Below are 18949 nucleotides of genomic sequence, written 5' to 3'. Positions count from 1 at the left end.
GTATGGGTATGAATCCTAATAGTCTTTTCTTAAAATTTTGGTATGCATAGCATAAGTAAATAAGTTTACAACCAAAATCGGATGAATGTCTTTGTTGGTTATCCCAGAGAATTGATTGGGAATTCTTCCCACTATGTACCAAGAAATTGTTTCTAGTGAAGTATTTGAGTGGGAGGACAATATAATTTGATGAGGTTTATAAACCTGAGCATAATGATCAGTGTAGCGCAGCATCGGAAATTGGTTCCGAAAGCGACCACGACGATCATGGCTCCCATGACTACAAAGTGTTTTAGCCATGGAGATCGAAGTACATATTGAACCTTGTAGGTATGGTTTACTTTGTGATCAAATAAATGATTTGTGGACAAAGGATTGATTATGAACAATGATAAACCAACTACAAACAAAGAAGCTATGATGGGCCCTGACTCCGTTAAAATGGCTATACGCCATGAAATCCAAGATAGATGAATACTTTATGAAAGTAAATGGATCTATGAAATTGATAGACTTGGATGAAATATCCTTGAAGAAAGCTTGACTTGTCGAAAAATTGTTTACGACAGAGTCAAAGAGTTGAATACGATAAGATTAGATCTGCCGTAGCAATGCTTATAGTCTATGTGGATTATTCTAGTAATCACTACATATTTCTTTTATGAGATATGCTAGTAGGATGGCAAAATACACTACTTAACAGAAGTATGTATACAAGATACAACCAAGAGTTTTGCTGGTCCGTGGAATACTAGATAGGTATACAAGCTTCAATTGGATGAAGTAAGTATCACGGAGTTGGAATCTTCACCAGATGAAATAGTCAAAGAGTTTTTGATTTCATCAAGAGACGATGAAGAGGCTTGCATTTGCAAGAAATTAAGTGGGAGCGCTGAGACATATTTATAATACTTTATGTAGATGACATATAGTTGGTTATAAATGATGTAATTATATACTTGATTAAAAGGTTTCATTGAGAAATTAATTTCAATGAAAGGATATGGACTGAAACATATTTAGTGTCAAGATCTATGAAGATAGATTGAAACACATAATAAGTTTAAGTCAAAGTACATAGAGTGGATATTGAAGTAGTTCAATATAGAAATATTAAGAAAATGTTCTTGTCATGTGAAGGTTTAACAAGACTTGAGTGTATCAGACACTCGATGAGTAAAAACACATGAGTGATTTTAGATCACGAATAATATGTACAAAATCAGATATCTTGTGCTCTAAAATGTTATGAGCATATACCAGAATGATTCATGAGATGATCATTGGACGACAGTAAGAGTATCCTTGAGTACTTTAGAAGAACTAAGGATATATATATATATTTTTGTATGAAGAAATGACAAACAAATCGCTGTAAGGTGTTACACCGATATTGGTTTTGTCACATATAAAATATAATTTCAATCTCAAATTAGACTTAAAAGGTGGCACAATGAGCTAGAAGTTGTCTATGCTAGATTTAGAAAAGTTCTAAATATTGTGATGGATTCTACAAAAGAAGGCAGAGTATGTCATTGTTTTGACAATGACAAAGGATGTTAAAGTCAAGAAGTTCTTTGAGAACTTAGCGTAGTTCCAATAGTGTCAGAACTTTGAAGCTATATTGTGTGTGACAATATTAGTGACATATTTCAGACCGCGGAATTAAGGTTCCACCAGAAGACCAAACATATTTAATGCCGACTCATTTGGAAATGAGTGATGCGTTGAGACGCAAATGAATTACAAAATACATACGTTTCTGAGCATGTCAGATCCGTTGACTAAAACCTCTCCCGTGAGCAATACATGATAAAGCACCAGAAGGCCAAGGTGTTATATCTTTACAAATGTAATCTAGATTATTGACTCTAGTGCAAGTGGGAGACTGAAGGAGATATGCCCTAGAGGCAATAATAAAGTGGTTATTAATTATATCTTTATGTTTATGATAAATGTTTATATATCATGCTAGAATTGTATTAACCGAAACATTAGTACATGTGTGATATGTAGACAAACAAGAAGTCCCTAGTATGCCTCTTAAACTAGCTTGTTGATTAATAGATGATTAGTTTCATAATCATGAACATTGGATGTTATTAATAACAAGGTTATGTCATTGTGTGAATGATATAATGGACACACCCAATTAAGCGTAGCATAAGATCTCGTCATTAAGTTATTTGCTATAAGCTTTCGATACATAGTTACCTAGTCCTTATGACCATGAGATCATGTAAATCACTTATACCGGAAAGGTACTTTGATTACACCAAACACCACTGCGTAAATGGGTGGCTATAAAGGTGGGATTAAGTATCCGGAAAGTATGAGTTGAGGCATATGGATCAACAGTGGGATTTGTCCATCCCGATGACGGATAGATATACTCTGGGCCCTCTCGGTGGAATGTCGTCTAATGTCTTGCAAGCATATGAATGAGTTCATAAGAGACCACATACCACGGTGCAGGTAAAGAGTACTTGTCGGAGACGAGGTTGAACAAGGTATAGAGTGATACCGAAGATCAAACCTCGGACAAGTAAAATATCGCGAGACAAAGGGAATTGGTAATATATGTGTATGGTTCATTCGATCACTAAAGTCATCGTTGAATATGTGGGAGCCATTATGGATCTCCAGATCCCGCTATTGGTTATTGGTCGGAGTGAGTACTCAACCATGTCCGCATAGTTCTCGAACCGTAGGGTGACACACTTAAAGTTGGATGTTGAAATGGTAGCACTTGAATTATGGAATGGAGTTCGAATATTTGTTCGGAGTCCTGGATGAGATCCCGGACATCACGAGGAGTTCCGGAATGGTCCGGAGAATAAGATTCATATATAGGATGTCATTTTATGTGAAATAAAATGTCGCGGAAGGTTCTATGGAAGGTTCTAGAAGGTTCTAGAAAAGTCCGGAAGAAACCACCAAGGAAGGTGGAGTCCACAAGGGACTCCACCTCCATGGCCGGCCAGCCCTAGATGGGGTGGAGTCCCAAGTGGACTCCACCATAGGGGGCCGGCCACCCCCCACATGGGAGGTGGGAATCCCACCTTTGGGTGGGAGTCCTAGTTGGGCTAGGTTTCCCCCTCCTATGGAAGGTTTTGGTTTCGGGTCTTATTCGAAGACTTGGACACCAACACTTGGGATCCACCTATATAATGAGGGGCCAAGGGAGGGGGCCGGCCACCCCAAGACCATAAGCTGGCCGCCCCCCATAGAGTGGCCGGCCACCCCCTCCCAAACCCTAGCCAAGCTCCTCCACTCCATATTGCCCGCATTGCTTAGCGAAGCTCCGCCGGACTTCTACACCGCCACCGACACCACGCCGTCGTGCTGTCGGATTCAAGAGGAGCTACTACTTCCGCTGCCCGCTGGAACGGGGAGGTGGACGTCGTCTTCATCAACAACCGAACGTGTGACCGAGTACGGAGGTGCTGCCCGTTCGTGGCGCCGGAACCGATCGTGATCAAGATCTTCTACGCGTTTTTGCAAGCGGCAAGTGATCGTCTACCGCAGCAACAAGAGCCTCATCTTGTAGGCTTTGGAATCTCTTCAAGGGTGAGACTCGATACCCCCTCGTTGCTACCGTCTTCTAGATTGCATCTTGGCTTGGATTGCGTGTTCGCCGTAGGAAAATTTTTGTTTTCTATGCAACGTTATCCTACACACGGTGCACACACTAGTCACCTTTACACACGTGCAGGAGGAATAGAACTACTTTAATAACATCACTAGAGTAGCACATAGATGAATTGTGATACAAAACTCATATGAATCTCAATCATGTAAAGCAGCTCATGAGATCATTGTATTGAAGTACATGGAGAGAGATTAACCACATAGCTACCGGTACAGCCCCGAGCCTCGATGGAGAACTACTCCCTCCTCATGGGAGTAGCAGCGGTGATGAAGATGGCGGTGGAGATGGCAGCGGTGTCGATGGAGAAGCCTTCCGGGGGCACTTCCCCGTTCCGGCAGCGTGCCGGAACAGAGACTCCTGTCCCCCAGATCTTGGCCTCGCGATGGCGGCGGCTCTGGAAGGTTTCTGTGGTTTTCGTCGAACGTATCAGGGTTTTCGCGACGGAGGCTTTATATAGGCGAAGAGGCGGCGCAGGAGGGCTTCTGGGGGGCCCACACCATAGGGCGGCGCGGCCCCCCCTCTGGCCGCGCCAGGGTGTGGTGTGGGGCCCCCAGGGCTCCCCTCTGGCGGCTCTCGGGTGTTCTGGATGGTTCCGGGAAAAATAGGAACCTGGGCGTTGATTTCGTCCAATTCCGAGAATATTTCGTTACTAGGATTTCTGAAACCAAAAACAGCAGAAAACAGGAACTGGCACTTCGGCATCTTGTTAATAGGTTAGTTCCAGAAAATGCACGAATATGACATAAAGTGTGCATAAAACATGTAGATAACATCAACAATGTGGCATGGAACATAAGAAATTATCGATACGTTGGAGACGTATCAGTTATCTCTACCAGCAAGGTAGATCATCCCTCTTCTCTTTTGTTTACACATGTATTTTAGTTTCATTATTGATGACACTCCTCCCAACCTTTTGCTTTCACAAGCCATGGCTAACCGAATCATCGGGTGCCTTCCAACATTTCACATACCATGGAGGAGTGTCTATTGCAAAATTAAGTTGCTTACTGATAAATCAGGGCAAAACATGTGAAGAGAATTATTAATGAAAGTTAATTAATTGGGGCTGGGCACCCCGTTGCCAGCTCTTTTTGCAAAATTATTGGATAAGCAGATGTATATGCCACTAGTCCATTGGTGAAAGTCTGCCCAACAAGATTGAAAGATAAAACACCACATACTTCCTCATGAGCTATAAAACATTGACACAAATAAGGAGTAATAAAGTTTTGAATTGTTTAAAGGTAGCACATGAAGTATTTACTTGGAATGGCAGAAAAATACCACATAGTAGGTAGTTATGGTGGACACAAATGGCATAGGTTTTGGCTCAAGGTTTTGGATGCACGAGAAGCATTTCCTCTCAGTACAAGGCTTTGGCTAGCAAGGTTGTTTGAAGCAAACACAAGTATAAACCGGTACAGCAGGACTTACATAAAAACATATTGCAAGCATTATAAGACACTACACTGTCTTCCTTGTTGCTCAAACACTTTTACCAGAAAAAATCTAGACCTTAGAGAGACCAATCATGCAAACCAAATTTCAGCCAGCTCTATGGTAGTTCTCCACTAATTGGTTTAAACTACATGATGCAAGAGCTTAAACATGATCTACTTGAGAGCTCAAAACAATCGCCAAGTAACAAATTATTCAAGACAATATACCAACTACCACATGAAGCAGTTTCTGTTTCCAACCAAATAACAATAAGTGCTGCAGCTTTCAGCTTTCGCCATGAACATTAAAAGTAAAACGAAGAACACAAGTGTTCAAATAAAAAAGCGGAGCGTGTCTCTCTCCCACACAAGCATGCTAGGATCCGATTTATTCAGAGAATGAAAATAACAAAACGAAAATAAAAGCACACATACGCTCCAAGTAAAGCACATAAGATGTGACGGAATTAAAATATAGTTTCACTAGAGGTGACCTGATAAGTTGTTGATGAAGAAGGGGATGCCTTGGGCATCCCCAAGCTTAGACGCTTGAGTCTTCTTGAAATATGCAGGGATGAACCACGGGGCAATCCCCAAGCTTAGACTTTTCACTCTTCTTGATCATATTATATCATCCTCCTCTCTTGATCCTTGAAAAGTTCCTTCACACCAAACTCGAAGTAATCTTATTAGAGGGTTAGTGCATAATAAAAAATTCACATGTTCAGCAAGGACACAATCATTCCCAACACTTCTGGACATTACCCAAGGCTACTGAAATTTAATGGAGCAAAAAAATCCACTCAAACACAGTAAAAGAGGCAATGCAAAATAAAAGGCAGAATCTATCAACACAGAACAGTCCGTAAAGACGAATTTTTTCGAGGCACTTATCATGCTCAAATCGAAAAGCTCCAGTTTAATGAAAGTTGCATACATATTTGAGGATTACTCATTAAATTTTTCAGAATTTTTAGATTTTTCTACAGAGAGAAAAGCTCAAATTCGTGACAGCTAAAAATCTGTTTCTGCGCAGAAATCCAAATCTAGTATCAACTTTCTATCAAAGACTTTACTTGGCACAACAATGCAATAAAATAAAGATACAAAGGTATTGCTACATAAGTAACAAACACCTTGACTCAAAACAAAAAGAAAAGCAAAAATAACAGAAAATAAGAATGTTGGGTTGTCTCCATAAGCGCTTTTCTTTAACGCCTTTTAGCTAGGCATAGTGATTTTTATGATGCTCACATAAAGATGAGAGTTGAAAAGAGAGCATCAAGAAGCATATATAAAACATGTTTAAATCTAACACTCTTTCTATGCATATGAGCCTTGTAAGAAAACAAGTCAATGAAGAACAAAGTGAGTAGCATAGGAAGACAAAACAAGTGTAACTTCAAAAATTTCAACACAAGGAGAGGAGACTTAATATTATTGTGATATATGAAATCGTGTCTCCCTCTCTCATAAGGACCAGTAGGTCTTAAAGTACACAGCAAATAAAAGCAAATCAAGAGAAAGCTCAAAACATTCATCATAAAGAGAAGAAATTTAGTAACATGAAGATTTCTATACCCATACTTTCCTCTCTCAAAATAATTTTTAGTGGCATCATGAATAAACTCAACAATATAGCTATCACATAAAGCATTCTTATCATGATCCACATGCATAAAAGTATCATTACTCTCCACACAAGCATAATCAATTTTATTAGTAATAGTGGGAGTAAAACTATCACAACCATCATTGTAATCATCATAAATTGGAGGCATAGAATAATCATAATGAATTTTATCCTCAATAGTAGATGGACTGAAAATATCATATTCATCATTGTAAACATCATATATAGGAGGCATATCATAATCAACATAAACTTTCTCCTCCATACCCGGAGGACTACAGAGATCATTTTCATCAAAACCGAACTCCCCAAGCTTAAATTCTTCCATAGTATTAGCAATAATAGTGTTCAAAGAGTTCATGCTAATAACATTGCTATCACTATTATGCAAACAAAGTTCCATGGGTTTTTTAATTCTCTCTTCAAACACATCATGTCCTAATACAAGATAAAATTCATAAATATCTCTAATTTTTGTTGTTGTTTTTGCATTAAGCCTAACTAGTGAAAATAAAAATAAGAAACAAAAAGAAATAATTGCAGAATCTAAAGGAAATAGCTTCGAACACTCACACACCGGCAACAGTGCTAGGAAATAGCTTAGTAGTCGGAGGATGTGAAGACCTTTTACCTTACCTCCCCGGCAACGGCGCCAGAAAATAGCTTGATGTCTACGTGTGCTTCTATTCTTGTAGACAGTGTTGGGCCTCCAAGAGCAGAGGTTTGTAGAACAGCAGCAAGTTTCCCTTAAGTGAATCACCCAAGGTTTATCGAACTCAGGGAGGTAGAGGTCAAAGATATCCCTCTCAAACAACCCTGCAATTAAGATACAAGAAGTCTCTTGTGTCCCCAACACACCTAATATACTTGTCAGATGTATAGGTGCACTAGTTCGGCGAAGAGATAGTGAAATACAAGTAATATGGATGATTATAAGTAGTAATTGCAATCTGAAATAAAAATGGCAGCAAGAGAACATGTAGCAGAACTTGTTGGAAATGGTGTTTCAATGCTTAGAAACAAGGCCTAGGGATCATACTTTCACTAGTGGACACTCTCAACAATGATCACATAATTGAATAAATAAATGCTACTCTCAAACACTCTCTTGTTGGATAACAAACACCATTCATTGTGTAGGGCTGCAAAAGCACACCTCAAGCCGCAGTAAACAAGCTCCACAACGTCATAAAGGAATCACACACGATGTGCACACTGTCACCATCACACCGTGGAGAGTGACTCCGGATTTCATATTAAAGTAACCTCTAGAGTGCATAATAGACAAGAGTAACATCTACATATTCAACTAGATTACAAAGCTCATGATCACATAAAGATCACACCATGTGAGAGAGAGATGAACCACATAGCTACCGGTAGATCCCTCAGCCTCGGGGGAGAACTACTCCCTCCTCATCATGGGAGACAGCAACGGCGATGAAGATGGCGGTGGTGTCGATGGAGATGACTCCGGGGGCAATTCCCCGTCTCGGCGGCGTGCCGGAACAGAGATTCTGTCCCCCGAAACTTGTCGTCGATGGCGGCGGCGCTACGGAACTCTTCGTGGAATATGACTGGACTATTTAGGGTTTTCGCGTCTGGGGCAATATATAGGCGAAGGGGCGACGTCGGTGGAGTCCCGAGGGGCCCACCCCACCTGGCGGCGCGACAGAAGGTGGGGCCGCGGCCCCCTATGAGGTGGCCAGCTCGTGGCCCCTCTTCGTCTCTCCTTCGGACTCCGTGACGGTGCTGGAAAAATAGGGACTTGGCCTTTTGTTTCGTCCAATTCCGAGAATATTTGTAAACTAGCTTTTCTGAAATCAAAAACAGCAGAAAACAGGAACTGGCACTGTGGCATCTTGTTAATAGGTTAGTCCCAGAAAATGCATAAAAACATTATAAAGTATGAATAAAACATGTAGGTATTATCATAAAACTAGCATGGAACATAAGAAATTATAGATACGTTGGAGACGTATCAAGATGCCCTAATCACTAATATCAGGTGACTAGGTGAGGTATGAGCTTTGCTGTTGGATTTGTTCTTTTTGGATTTTTGTGGCATCCCATAACCTGAACCGGTGATCTGTGTGACTGCGGCAAGCGATGCTTGTTGTTTCTCGGCAGCATCATGGGCATGGTAATCGACTTTTTGGTGATATCCATGTCAACAAAATTCCCATCAACTGCTATTTCAAGTGATGATCAATATTTCTGTTTGTCATCGAGCTGGCGTGGCGGCCAGGGTCGCTATTCTGCCGCCTCTCCTGGTTGGTCGGGCGATGGTCGGATGCGTGGGGGCACAGCCTAAATAAATGCGGCAGTCCTAAGGTTCCTCTCACGTTAAGACGAAAGTCTGCTTTATGCATGTCGTAATGGATTTGGCTAGAGTGTCGAGTTTCAGAAGGCTGCACCGATGAATGTATCAGTTGATGTTATGCTTGGAGTTTGCTAGATCGGGTGGTATTCGGCCGTGCGCATACATGCTTTTATTTCGGCCATTTGGTTCTGGAGGGAGCGGCGTGAAGCTCTGTTATGTGTTGCCATCAGATGACATTCTGGTCCATGATGAAATCAGAGATTGAGAATATCGTGAAGGCCGGACTAAAGGACTTGCAATGAAGATTCGAGTCTCTCTGATGTTGAGGGACTTGCTTGGTGTTCTGGATTTAAGAGTGTGCAAGTGAATTTCAGGGTGAGTATCCAAGGTCTAGTCTTAATTGGTTGTTCTTGGCAATGGCTTTCTTGAAGGCATTGTTTTGAGAGCGGGGACTATCTTCAGGGTGAAAATCTAAGATCTTTTGATCGGGTGACGACGACACTTGTGCAATGTTCCCTTCTTGGAGCCGTCGCTTTTGAAGAGCCTGGAGTACATATGTTGATTTGATGGTGGATGTATTGTTGCTACAAAGGCTGGAATATACCGTAGCGGGACTTTTTTATGTCTTAGTATTCCCTTTTTTTTGGTTGTGTGCATCCGTACTACCATTAGGGTATTGCGTTGTTGCAGAGGCTGGTTATAATTGGTATCTCTCGATATTAATATATTCCCTTTATCAAAAAAATCATTATTAATTTTTAGTTGGAAACTATGTTACAAAGCAATTTAGGCGAGAGACTTTTTTTATGGAATCAAAAATTTCTTGCCGGGGAGCATAAGGGGTAAGAGCATCTCCACCGGCGGTCCCGATAGCGGCCCTAATAGCACTTTTGTTGGGTTCGTTGCATAGAAAACAAAAAAATTCTACCGCAAAGTCGAATAAAATCAAGATCCAATCTATGGAAAAGCCAAGATCTAATCTATGAGATCGGAGCAACGAGAAAGAAGAGAGACTAATCCTCGAAGATCCAAAGCCTTAACGAGATCAGATCTCGTGGTTGATGTAGACGATCGTTCCGGTGCTGCAATCCGGCAACACTTCCATACTCGGTCACACGTACGGTGTCGATGAAGTCCTTCCTCTCCCCGATCCTGCGGGAAGCGGAGGAGTAGATCCCCTCGAAATCCCAGCAGCACGAGTGTGGTGATGGTGGTGGAGGACAATTCCTGCAGGGCTTCGCCTAAGCTGGAGCAGGAGAAACTGGGAGGGAGGAGAGGTGGCAGATTAGGGATGCATACACAGGAGCTATGGCCGGCCACCCCACCCCTCTTTATATAGTGGGGAGTACGACTAGGGTTTCTCAAAACCCATCTAGGGCCGGCGCCTGGAGGGCCCAGACCATGTCTAGGCGTGGCCAGGGGTGGGTCCGTGCCTAGGGGTGGTCTGGCCCCTCCCGGCCTTTCTTCGTCTCCCCTTTTGATTCCATATACGTGACAAAAAAATAAGAACTTCTGCTTTTGTTTCGTCCAATTCCGAGAATATTTCTAGAACAACTTTTCTGGAATACAAAACAACAGAATTCTTCCAGAACAAATGCGAAACATAACTTGCCTTATATGAATCCTATTCTCCGGACCATTCTGGACCTCCTCGTGATGTCCTGGATCTCATCCGAGACTCTGAAAAATATTTGGTCTCTATCTCATATTCCATATCTACTAAACAACATCAAACCTTAAGCATGTCACCCTACGGTTCACCAAATATGCAGACATGATCGAGACTCCTCTCCGATTAATAACCAATAGCGGTACCTAGAGATCCATAATGGCTCCAACATATTCAACGATTACTTCGTGATCGAATGAACCACTAACATATGATACTGATTCCCTTTGTCGCATGGTACTTTACTTATCCGATGTTCGATCATAGGTATCTCTATACCTAGTTCAACCTCGTTACCGATAAGTACTCTTTACTCGTACCGTGGTATGTCATCTTCTGTAACCTTGTCACATGCTTGCAAGATAATTAGATGACATTCCACTGTGAGGGCCCAAAGCATATCTATCCGTCATCAGGATAGAAAAATGCGCTTCACCTTATACTTTCAGAATACTTAATCCCATCTTTATAACCACTCTTTTACGAAGTGGCGTTTGATGTAATCAAAGCACCCATCCGGTGTAAGTGATTTAGACGATCTCATGGTCGAAGGATTAGGTTACTATGTATCAAAAGGTTATAGCAAGAAGAACTCAATAACTTGATATTATGCTATGCTTATTATGGGTGTGTGTCCATTATATCATTCTTCTAATGACATAACCTTGTTATTAACAACATCCAATGTTCATGACCAGGAAACCATGATCATCAATTAATCAACAAGCTAGTTGAGGCTTACTAGGGACTCTTTTATGTTTACATAACACACAAGTATTAATGTTTCTGGTTAATACAATTATAGCATGGGATGCAAATATTTATCATAAACACAAAGATATAATAATAACCACTTTATGATTGCCGCTTGGGCATATCTCCAACATTTCTAGGGGTCGGCAGCAAAAATGGGCTCGCACTGGTGCACCCCAAAAGGCATTGGCTAGTTTTCGAGCCCAATAGAATCTCCGGCATCCCCATTCCGGCCCCATTCGCGTAGGGTGCGAACCGGCGCCTCACGGCATGACGGTTTTCGTGGGTGGGGGCACCTTGTCAGCGAGAGGACCCGACGGTTTGCATCGGCCGCTACGCGGGAAGGTTGGTCGTTGGCGTTTAATGGTCTCTCGCGTGGAAACCGAGGCGGCGACGAGGGTAGCGACTGGCCACATGGTGTCCACTCGCCTACGCCGCCGTAAATGCGGGTAGTTGGCACCCCTATTTCGTACGTACGCCGTCCACCGCCGCGGTGCTATCCTCTCATCTCCACCACCGCCGCGGCGCCAGTCTCTCCCCTTCACCTCAAAAATGTCGCGGCATCTTAAGACGACGTACTCCATACTCGGCCTCAACGGCTGCGCACTGCCTGCAACGCCTCCACCACCACCGCAGCCGGAGCCGCAACCCGACGCGGACTACAGCTCCGATGACGCCGTGGACCCACAGTTCACGGTGTGGCCCGTGGCCTACATCGGAGACGCGGAAGCTAAGGCGGTGGAGGAGGCGGCACAGTGGGGCGAGCAGCCGTAGGCCCCCGCCGACCCGGAGCAGGCGGCGATCCCGGCGTCTCTGAACGCGCAGCGGTTCCAGAGGTTGAAGGAGGAGCAGCGGGAGTTTGTTAACGACGTGAACCTCGAGCACGCCCTCGAGATCTCGCGCCAGCGAGCGGCCACGGAGGAGGCGGGGACGCCTCCTCATGGAGGCGGAGCGACAAAAGCTCATCGCCACTATGAGGCGTTCGCCCGCAAGCAAGCGAGGCGTGCCGAGAACGAGGCTTCTTGGCAAAGGCTGGCAACGCGGGGATAGCGCCGCTTTCAAGTTCATGCGACACCGGCCGCCATGCTCCCCCGTTAGATGCGCGAAGCAAGGGCCGAGAGGCGGGCACGGACGCATGTGGCAAAGGCGAAGAACGACGACGAGACAGGCCCATCGCGTGCCCCAACCGACGGCCAATAGATTAGGGTTAAGTTTAAGTTTTATTTAGGTTTAAATTCGAGTTACTTTTGTGTAAATTTCGTATGAATTTCGGTTTTAAATGTAATTCCAACATTCAAATTCTATCGAGGGTGGCGTATGGGGGTCGGTGTGGGAGCGGCATCCCCAAATAGAGGATGCTCTACCGGTGACCCCCGTCCCGGCAGTGCTGGCGCCCCTGCCGGCGCCTATCTGGGGGCCGCCGGTGGAGATGCTCTAACTCACGATTAGAATGAATCACGAAGCAACTATAACGGTTTAGAGGCATTTTCTAGTTACAACTTAATCTTCAATTGAATTTTTTTGTTGCAGTCTAATTTGTAACTTAATTGTATCAATCACAATGCCAATTTCGTAGTGCGGGATTCGACTTAAAATTAAGTTAGTTTTCAGCTAGCTGAAAGCTAGCAAAAACCCTAAGAACAATTCTCATGAATAGTTATTCGCATGAATATAAATATGTATAATAATTGTATACATTCACGGGATTTGTGAAATCTAGGAACAAAGATAACACATCAATAGTGTGGCACCATCTTCATTTTTTTACACTACAACTACAAAAGAGTTTCTATTTACTTAAGACAACTAGGACTACTTCCAATTACCATGGGTTAGCTTTATCGTTATCATGTTGTTATCTCTTTATCGACTTTCTTTATGGCTGTGATTGGTTAGGAAAATAAGTAGAATGTATTGTCATGGTTCCATTTTAGAGGAACGGATTTATTACATCCTTATGTTTGGTTTGAGCTGAAAAATAGAATGAGTTGGTTCTGTTTCGTTAGAGAGTGGAATGCGGCAGATTTTAGTAATAGACAATATGAGCAAGCATGGGTTGAGTTTAGCAGGAGGAGTTGCAAGAGAACAAAAGCTACAAGCTACCCTACAGTGGCTTTAGCAAAGAGGAAGAGAGAGATTCGACTAATTTGAGAAATGAGTGCATTCTGAAGAGGCAATATTCTCTTCTAAAGAACTAACTGATTTTATTCTATTTCTCAGCCAAACACCGGAACAAATATTTGATGTGGAACCATTCCATTACATTCCACTGTGTAAACTCAACCAAATACAGTTATTTTCTATTTCGTGACATAATAATTTGTCTCCCTCGACTGTTAACGTCAGCCCACACTGGATTGACAACAGGATCCACTAGTCAGAAGGTTCCTAGCCAGTGTTAACTGATCGATTGATTTTTTTTTAAAAAAAAAAACTGCTACCCACAACCGATGGCCATTTATGAAATGAAAAAATCACGGTATTTTTTAATACCTAGGCTCAACGTTGAACTAATGTAATTTTCTCATATCTATGACGTGAGAATTGGGTCTAAGTCTACTTCCGGCATGGGTAGACGCGCTTGAAAATTCTGATCTTGAGATGGCGTGTAAGAGCATCTCCAGCCGCGTCCCCCAAACCGTCCCCCAAACCGCGCCGGATCGAGCGTTTGGGGGACGTGTTTTGTTCGTGCCGCGTTTGGGGACGTCGCTCCCCAGCCGCGTCCCCCAAACGCCGCCCCCAATCAGAAATTCAAATAGATGCATTCAAAAGAGATCGTTCCCGCCGATTCGTCGCGATCAGAGTAGCGGCGATCGATCAAAGTACTGGGCGCGCGATCATATTACAGACCGGTGGTGCATGCAAATTAGAAGAATGGGAAGGGGTTGGGCGACGGCGTCGTATCCTGAGTCGACGCAGGCCCGTCAAGCACGACGACCTCGTCGCGATCTGCCTGTTCCTGTGCATGGTGCGTCTGCTCCGTCGCCGACGCAGAGGTCGACGCAGGTGTAGCAGTAGAAGACGCGTCAGCCTGCTCTTGCTGCGCTGCCGCTGCCGCCGCTGCCGCTGCCAGGGCCGCCGCGTCCGCCGCCACCATTTTGGCTTCGATGTCGTCGAGGATCTGGCCTTTGAAGAAGTTGTGTGCCGCTCGCGTCCGGGGAGACATTCCCTCTGTCGACGTTCTCAGCAGGGACATGTCGTCCCTGCGTTTCTTGAGCTCCAGCTTCTCCTCTTGCCTCTTGAGCAGCTCGGCCCACCTTTGGTCGGCCTTCTTGTCGCGGGAGATAAAGGTCGAGGAGACGTCGGCGAGGCATTTCGTGATCGACGCCTGCGTCTTCTCAGACGACGCAGCGTCGGCCAAGGCGGCCTTGGCAGCCTTGTTGCCAGTAGGACGCCCTGTCGAAGTTGCCAGCGGCGCGTCCAGATCAATGGCGTCCTTCCCCTTGGACAGCGACAAGCGCGTCAGCCGCCATTTCTCATTCATTTTGAGCTTGCCATAGCAATGCATGAGCACGAAAGACTTGTGACCTTCCGAGTTCTTCGCGTACAAATCCATGGCCCTATCAAACTAACCAAAGGAAGCAGAGTCATTTCATCGAACACAATGTAGGCGCTACGGATTATGGAAGAAAGAGTCGTACCAGTTGGGCGACGTCGGCGCCGCTGTCGCCTCTGGTCTCTAAGTCGTGATGGTACCCATGGAAGGAGTTCACCGACGCCTGGATGATGGCCCATCGCGTCGACATTGCCTTCTGGCTCCTCTTCATTGGCACTTTCTGGTAGTCGCTGTTGATGAGCTTGCGCTCATCGAACTCGGTCTTGATCCTCGCCCAATACTTCCCGCTTTTCTGGTTGGCGCCGATGATGGAGTCATGGCTCACCGTCGCCCACGACTCGCACAGACAAAGATCTTCCAGAGGCGTCCACTTCGGGCCTCGTGTGCCCGACGCCTTCTTCTTCTTCTTCTTCGTCCTCACGCCGTCCGCGTCTACCTCCACGAGATCATCGTCACCGGCACCCTCGTCGTCCTCTTCCTCGCCGCCCTCTTCGTCCTCATCGTCGTCCTCCTCGTCGTCCTCCACCCCGTCCTCTTCCTCGTCATCCTCCACCTCAACCCCGTCGTCCTCCTCAGCACCGGCGCCGTCGTATTCGAGCGGACCCCTGCGGCCGGTGAAAGGGTCGCCATCCGGACCGGGCCCTGGCTCGCGATGCTCGTACGCCGGGGAGTAGAGGTTGTTGGGGTTGAAGCCGCCGTGCGGCAGCGCATCCTGGTAGTGCGGCGACAAGTTAGGCGTCACGCACCCGGGAGTGGCGGAGGTGTCATCGTTGTAGAAGGCGGCTTGCGACGGAGAGATCACTCCCGGAACGTACACCGGCATGGACGTACTCCATGGGCTCGCGTTGGTGGCGGCGATACACCCGGCCATTACGTGCTGGTGCTGGCGCGCCGCCTGAGCCTTCTTCTCCAGCTCCGCCGCCCTCCGTCCTTTCCGCTCCGCCGTCGATAGCTTCCGGCGCAGGCAATCTTGCTGCCATTGATCTTCGGTCCATCCTTCAGGCTTCTTCTTCGCAGCCGGCGCCTTCCGTGGCTTCGCGAACGGCGCTGTCGCCCCTTTCGACCCATTGCCCGGCGGCTTCTTGGCCGCTTTCTTCGCCATCTTTTTGGGGGCTGTCGGCGGCGCCATGTAGAGAGGGTAGCGGCGGCGGGTGGACGGCGGGAGGGAGAAAGAAATCGGCGGGATAGGAGAAATGAATCGGCGGCGGGATATGTTTTGGGAGGCCTGTGCGCGGCGGTATAGGCGCGATTTGGCGGGAGCGGCGGGATTTGGCGGGAGTGTGAGACGAATTTTCCCTGTGCCGCTGACGGGTCGGCCCCGCGTCGGTTCGCCTCGCTTTTCGTTGTGTCCGGCGTCCCCGGACCGTCCCCTGTGGGACGGGGACGGGCTCGGGGCGCCGGACACCGTATCGGGCCGCGCCGGACAAAAATGGGCTTTGGGGGACGCGGCTGAAACGCATTTTCTGTCCGGCGCGCCCCAAATCCCTTTGGGGGACGGTTTGGGGGACGCGACTGGAGATGCTCTAAGGCCGCATGTTGCCACTTGCCACTGGTTAGTGTGGTGTTGATCATTTTGTTGTCTCTTTATCAGTCCCTTGTTTATTTTCCATTTTGTGACATGATTGGTGTAACTTTTTAAAGTAGACAGATCATGTTTTGTTGTACTGTTACTAGTCAAGCTTGTGGTCGTAGGCCTAGGCATAGATTAGTGTTGCTAAGAATTAAATTTATTAGTACCAAGGTTCCTTTCATCCGGTGAAGGAAAAAAATAGGAGGATGTCACACACACTTGTTAACAAAGAACTTTGTTAATGCAACTATGTGTCCCTTGCATTTGATGCTTCTACCAAGTGATGGTGTGTGACGTCGTATCCATTGCGTAGCCTTGCAGTAACCTTTGATGCTATTTTCCCCATATCACCTTCCTATATTCCATCTCTCTATAAACTCTTCGCTCCATTCATATTACCGCATCAAACAAGAAGGATATGCAGTTATGCACTCAAAACTGTCCGCAATGAACACACGCAACCATTCTTTTTGAGAATGGGAGTGATGTTCTAGCATTTGCATCAATCATTGCACACAGCTCATAGTATATTGCAAAGTTTTAGAATTCAAAGGTTACATCTCATAGGTCACACATGGTATCCATAAAAATCAAGCAGCAGAACAAGAATAGAACAATGCATCCATCCATCATGAATTTAGAACCTGCTTAATGTCTATCGCCCTTGACCACTACCCCATGTCCACACGGCCTATCAACAAGATCCAAAACATGTCAGAAACATCGTTAGCCGATCTATGTTTTTTTGAAAAAAATACTATGCTTGACCTACGTTCATTTGTGAAAAAAAAAAAATCATTTGTTTTCTAGAACCCTAGCCTCAGTTGTGATATTTTTGTAACTGTAATTTCCTTGGGTCCATGAAATATAGGAATTGGGTTCGAGTCAACTTCGGCGTTAAAAGCCTGGTTAGACGGGCTTTGGAATTCAGATCTTGCGCTGAACAAGTAGGGCCCTATGTTGCCACATGCCACTAATGAGTCTTATGTTGATCATGTTGTGTCTCTTTATCGAGACATGATGGGTTATGCTTTTTAAAGGAGAAAAGATGTGTAGTATTGTTACTAGTCAAGGTCGTTGTCGTTGGTCTAGCCATAGATTAGTGTTGCTAAAAAGTAAAATTATGAGTAGGAAGGTTCCTTTAATCCGGCAAGGACAAATGATGGTGGATGTCACACGCATCGCTACTGTTGAAGTGGAGCGCTAAACGAAAGAACTTTGTTAATGCAAAACTAGGTGTCCTTTTCAAGCGATTCTTCTCTTAGGTGACAGTGTGCGGTGACGTCTTTACCCACCGCGTCACCTGCCGATCACCTTTGATGCTGTTTTCCCCGTAGCATCACCTCCTATATAGCTCACCGTAAACTCTTCACTCAGTTCATATCGATCTCGTCGGCCAAGAAGGATCTGCACTCAAAATTGGCCGCGATGAACCTCATCTCCGGAAGCCTCGATAGTGTGAAGCAACAGGTGAAGGCTATGGCCTCCAGCGTCTCCTCAGCTAGGCCAGCGGATCTCCGTCAGAAGCTGGCCGGGATGAGCAGGGCGGACCTCGTCGCGGGTCTCAGCCATGTCAAGGACCAGGCTGCGGCCGCGGTTTCGACCCGCGACGGCGCCATGAAAGCCTCGGCTCTAGTCCTCGGGGGCGCCGTGAGCATCTACTTCCTCTGGCCCGCGGCCGCCGCCCCTGCCGCCGCCGGCGCCATGATGAAGGCGCCAGGCGCCGCCGGCTTCGTCGTCTCCCGCGTGGCGTTCCTGGCCCACAAGCAGCTCTACTTCCAGGTCCTCCGCACGGCCGGCCCTGCCGCTGCGGTCGCGGTTCTCGCGGTGTAGGGAACTGGATATCCATGGAAGCGACGTACGTTCCGTTTGCGCTGCGTGCAGCCGGGTTCTTGGTGCACAGTGTTCATTAAGTGTGTTGATATACTGTCTACTAGTAGTACTAGCATTTGGGCGTGCATTGAGGATCTGTCATCTATCCCAGGGAACTGATCTCTCCTACGCATGGTGTGCAATAAGCGCTGCCTGGCTAGTACTCGTAGTTTGCACTGTTCTCCTATATTTCTTTTTTGCTGCAAAGCAAGTGCTTGCTTACATATGACTACTATCTTTCTGCTGGATATATATTAGAATTGCTAATTCTCATCTAACTACTGAGAAATAACTTACTGCCCAGTCAAGTCCAGAACCAACATATCTGCATCGAGATTTATGCATTGAGTTGCAAGTGAGATTTTAGCTGCAAGTCGGATTGCAACTGAAAACATTCAATTGGAAATCGAGTTGCAACTAAGCTTTTTTTAAAGTTAGGATACAATTGAGTTTTTGCAAATCGCATTGTACCCTAAAAT

General features: G+C 45.5%; 1 protein-coding gene across 1 annotated transcript; it reads left to right on the top strand.

The window, feature by feature from the left end:
- Positions 1 to 17962: 17962 nt before the first annotated feature.
- Positions 17963 to 18696, top strand: LOC127322843 (protein EGG APPARATUS-1). Its single transcript, XM_051351252.2, has one exon. It carries the CDS (start codon positions 18027 to 18029, stop codon positions 18429 to 18431), a length of 405 nt encoding a protein of 134 aa, XP_051207212.2. The 5' UTR covers positions 17963 to 18026; the 3' UTR covers positions 18432 to 18696.
- The last annotated feature ends 253 nt before the right edge of the window (positions 18697 to 18949 follow it).

Source organism: Lolium perenne, chromosome 2 (assembly GCF_019359855.2).
Source record: "Lolium perenne isolate Kyuss_39 chromosome 2, Kyuss_2.0, whole genome shotgun sequence".
In the NCBI taxonomy this organism is placed as follows: domain Eukaryota; kingdom Viridiplantae; phylum Streptophyta; class Magnoliopsida; order Poales; family Poaceae; genus Lolium; species Lolium perenne.
The sequence above is the reverse complement of the archived record's forward strand: the minus strand, read 5'-3'. Positions and strand labels throughout refer to the sequence as shown.

Bases quoted from the DNA above. Each gene is read 5' to 3' on its own strand.
- LOC127322843 (XM_051351252.2), top strand. From the start codon at position 18,027: ATGAACCTCATCTCCGGAAGCCTCGATAGTGTGAAGCAACAGGTGAAG.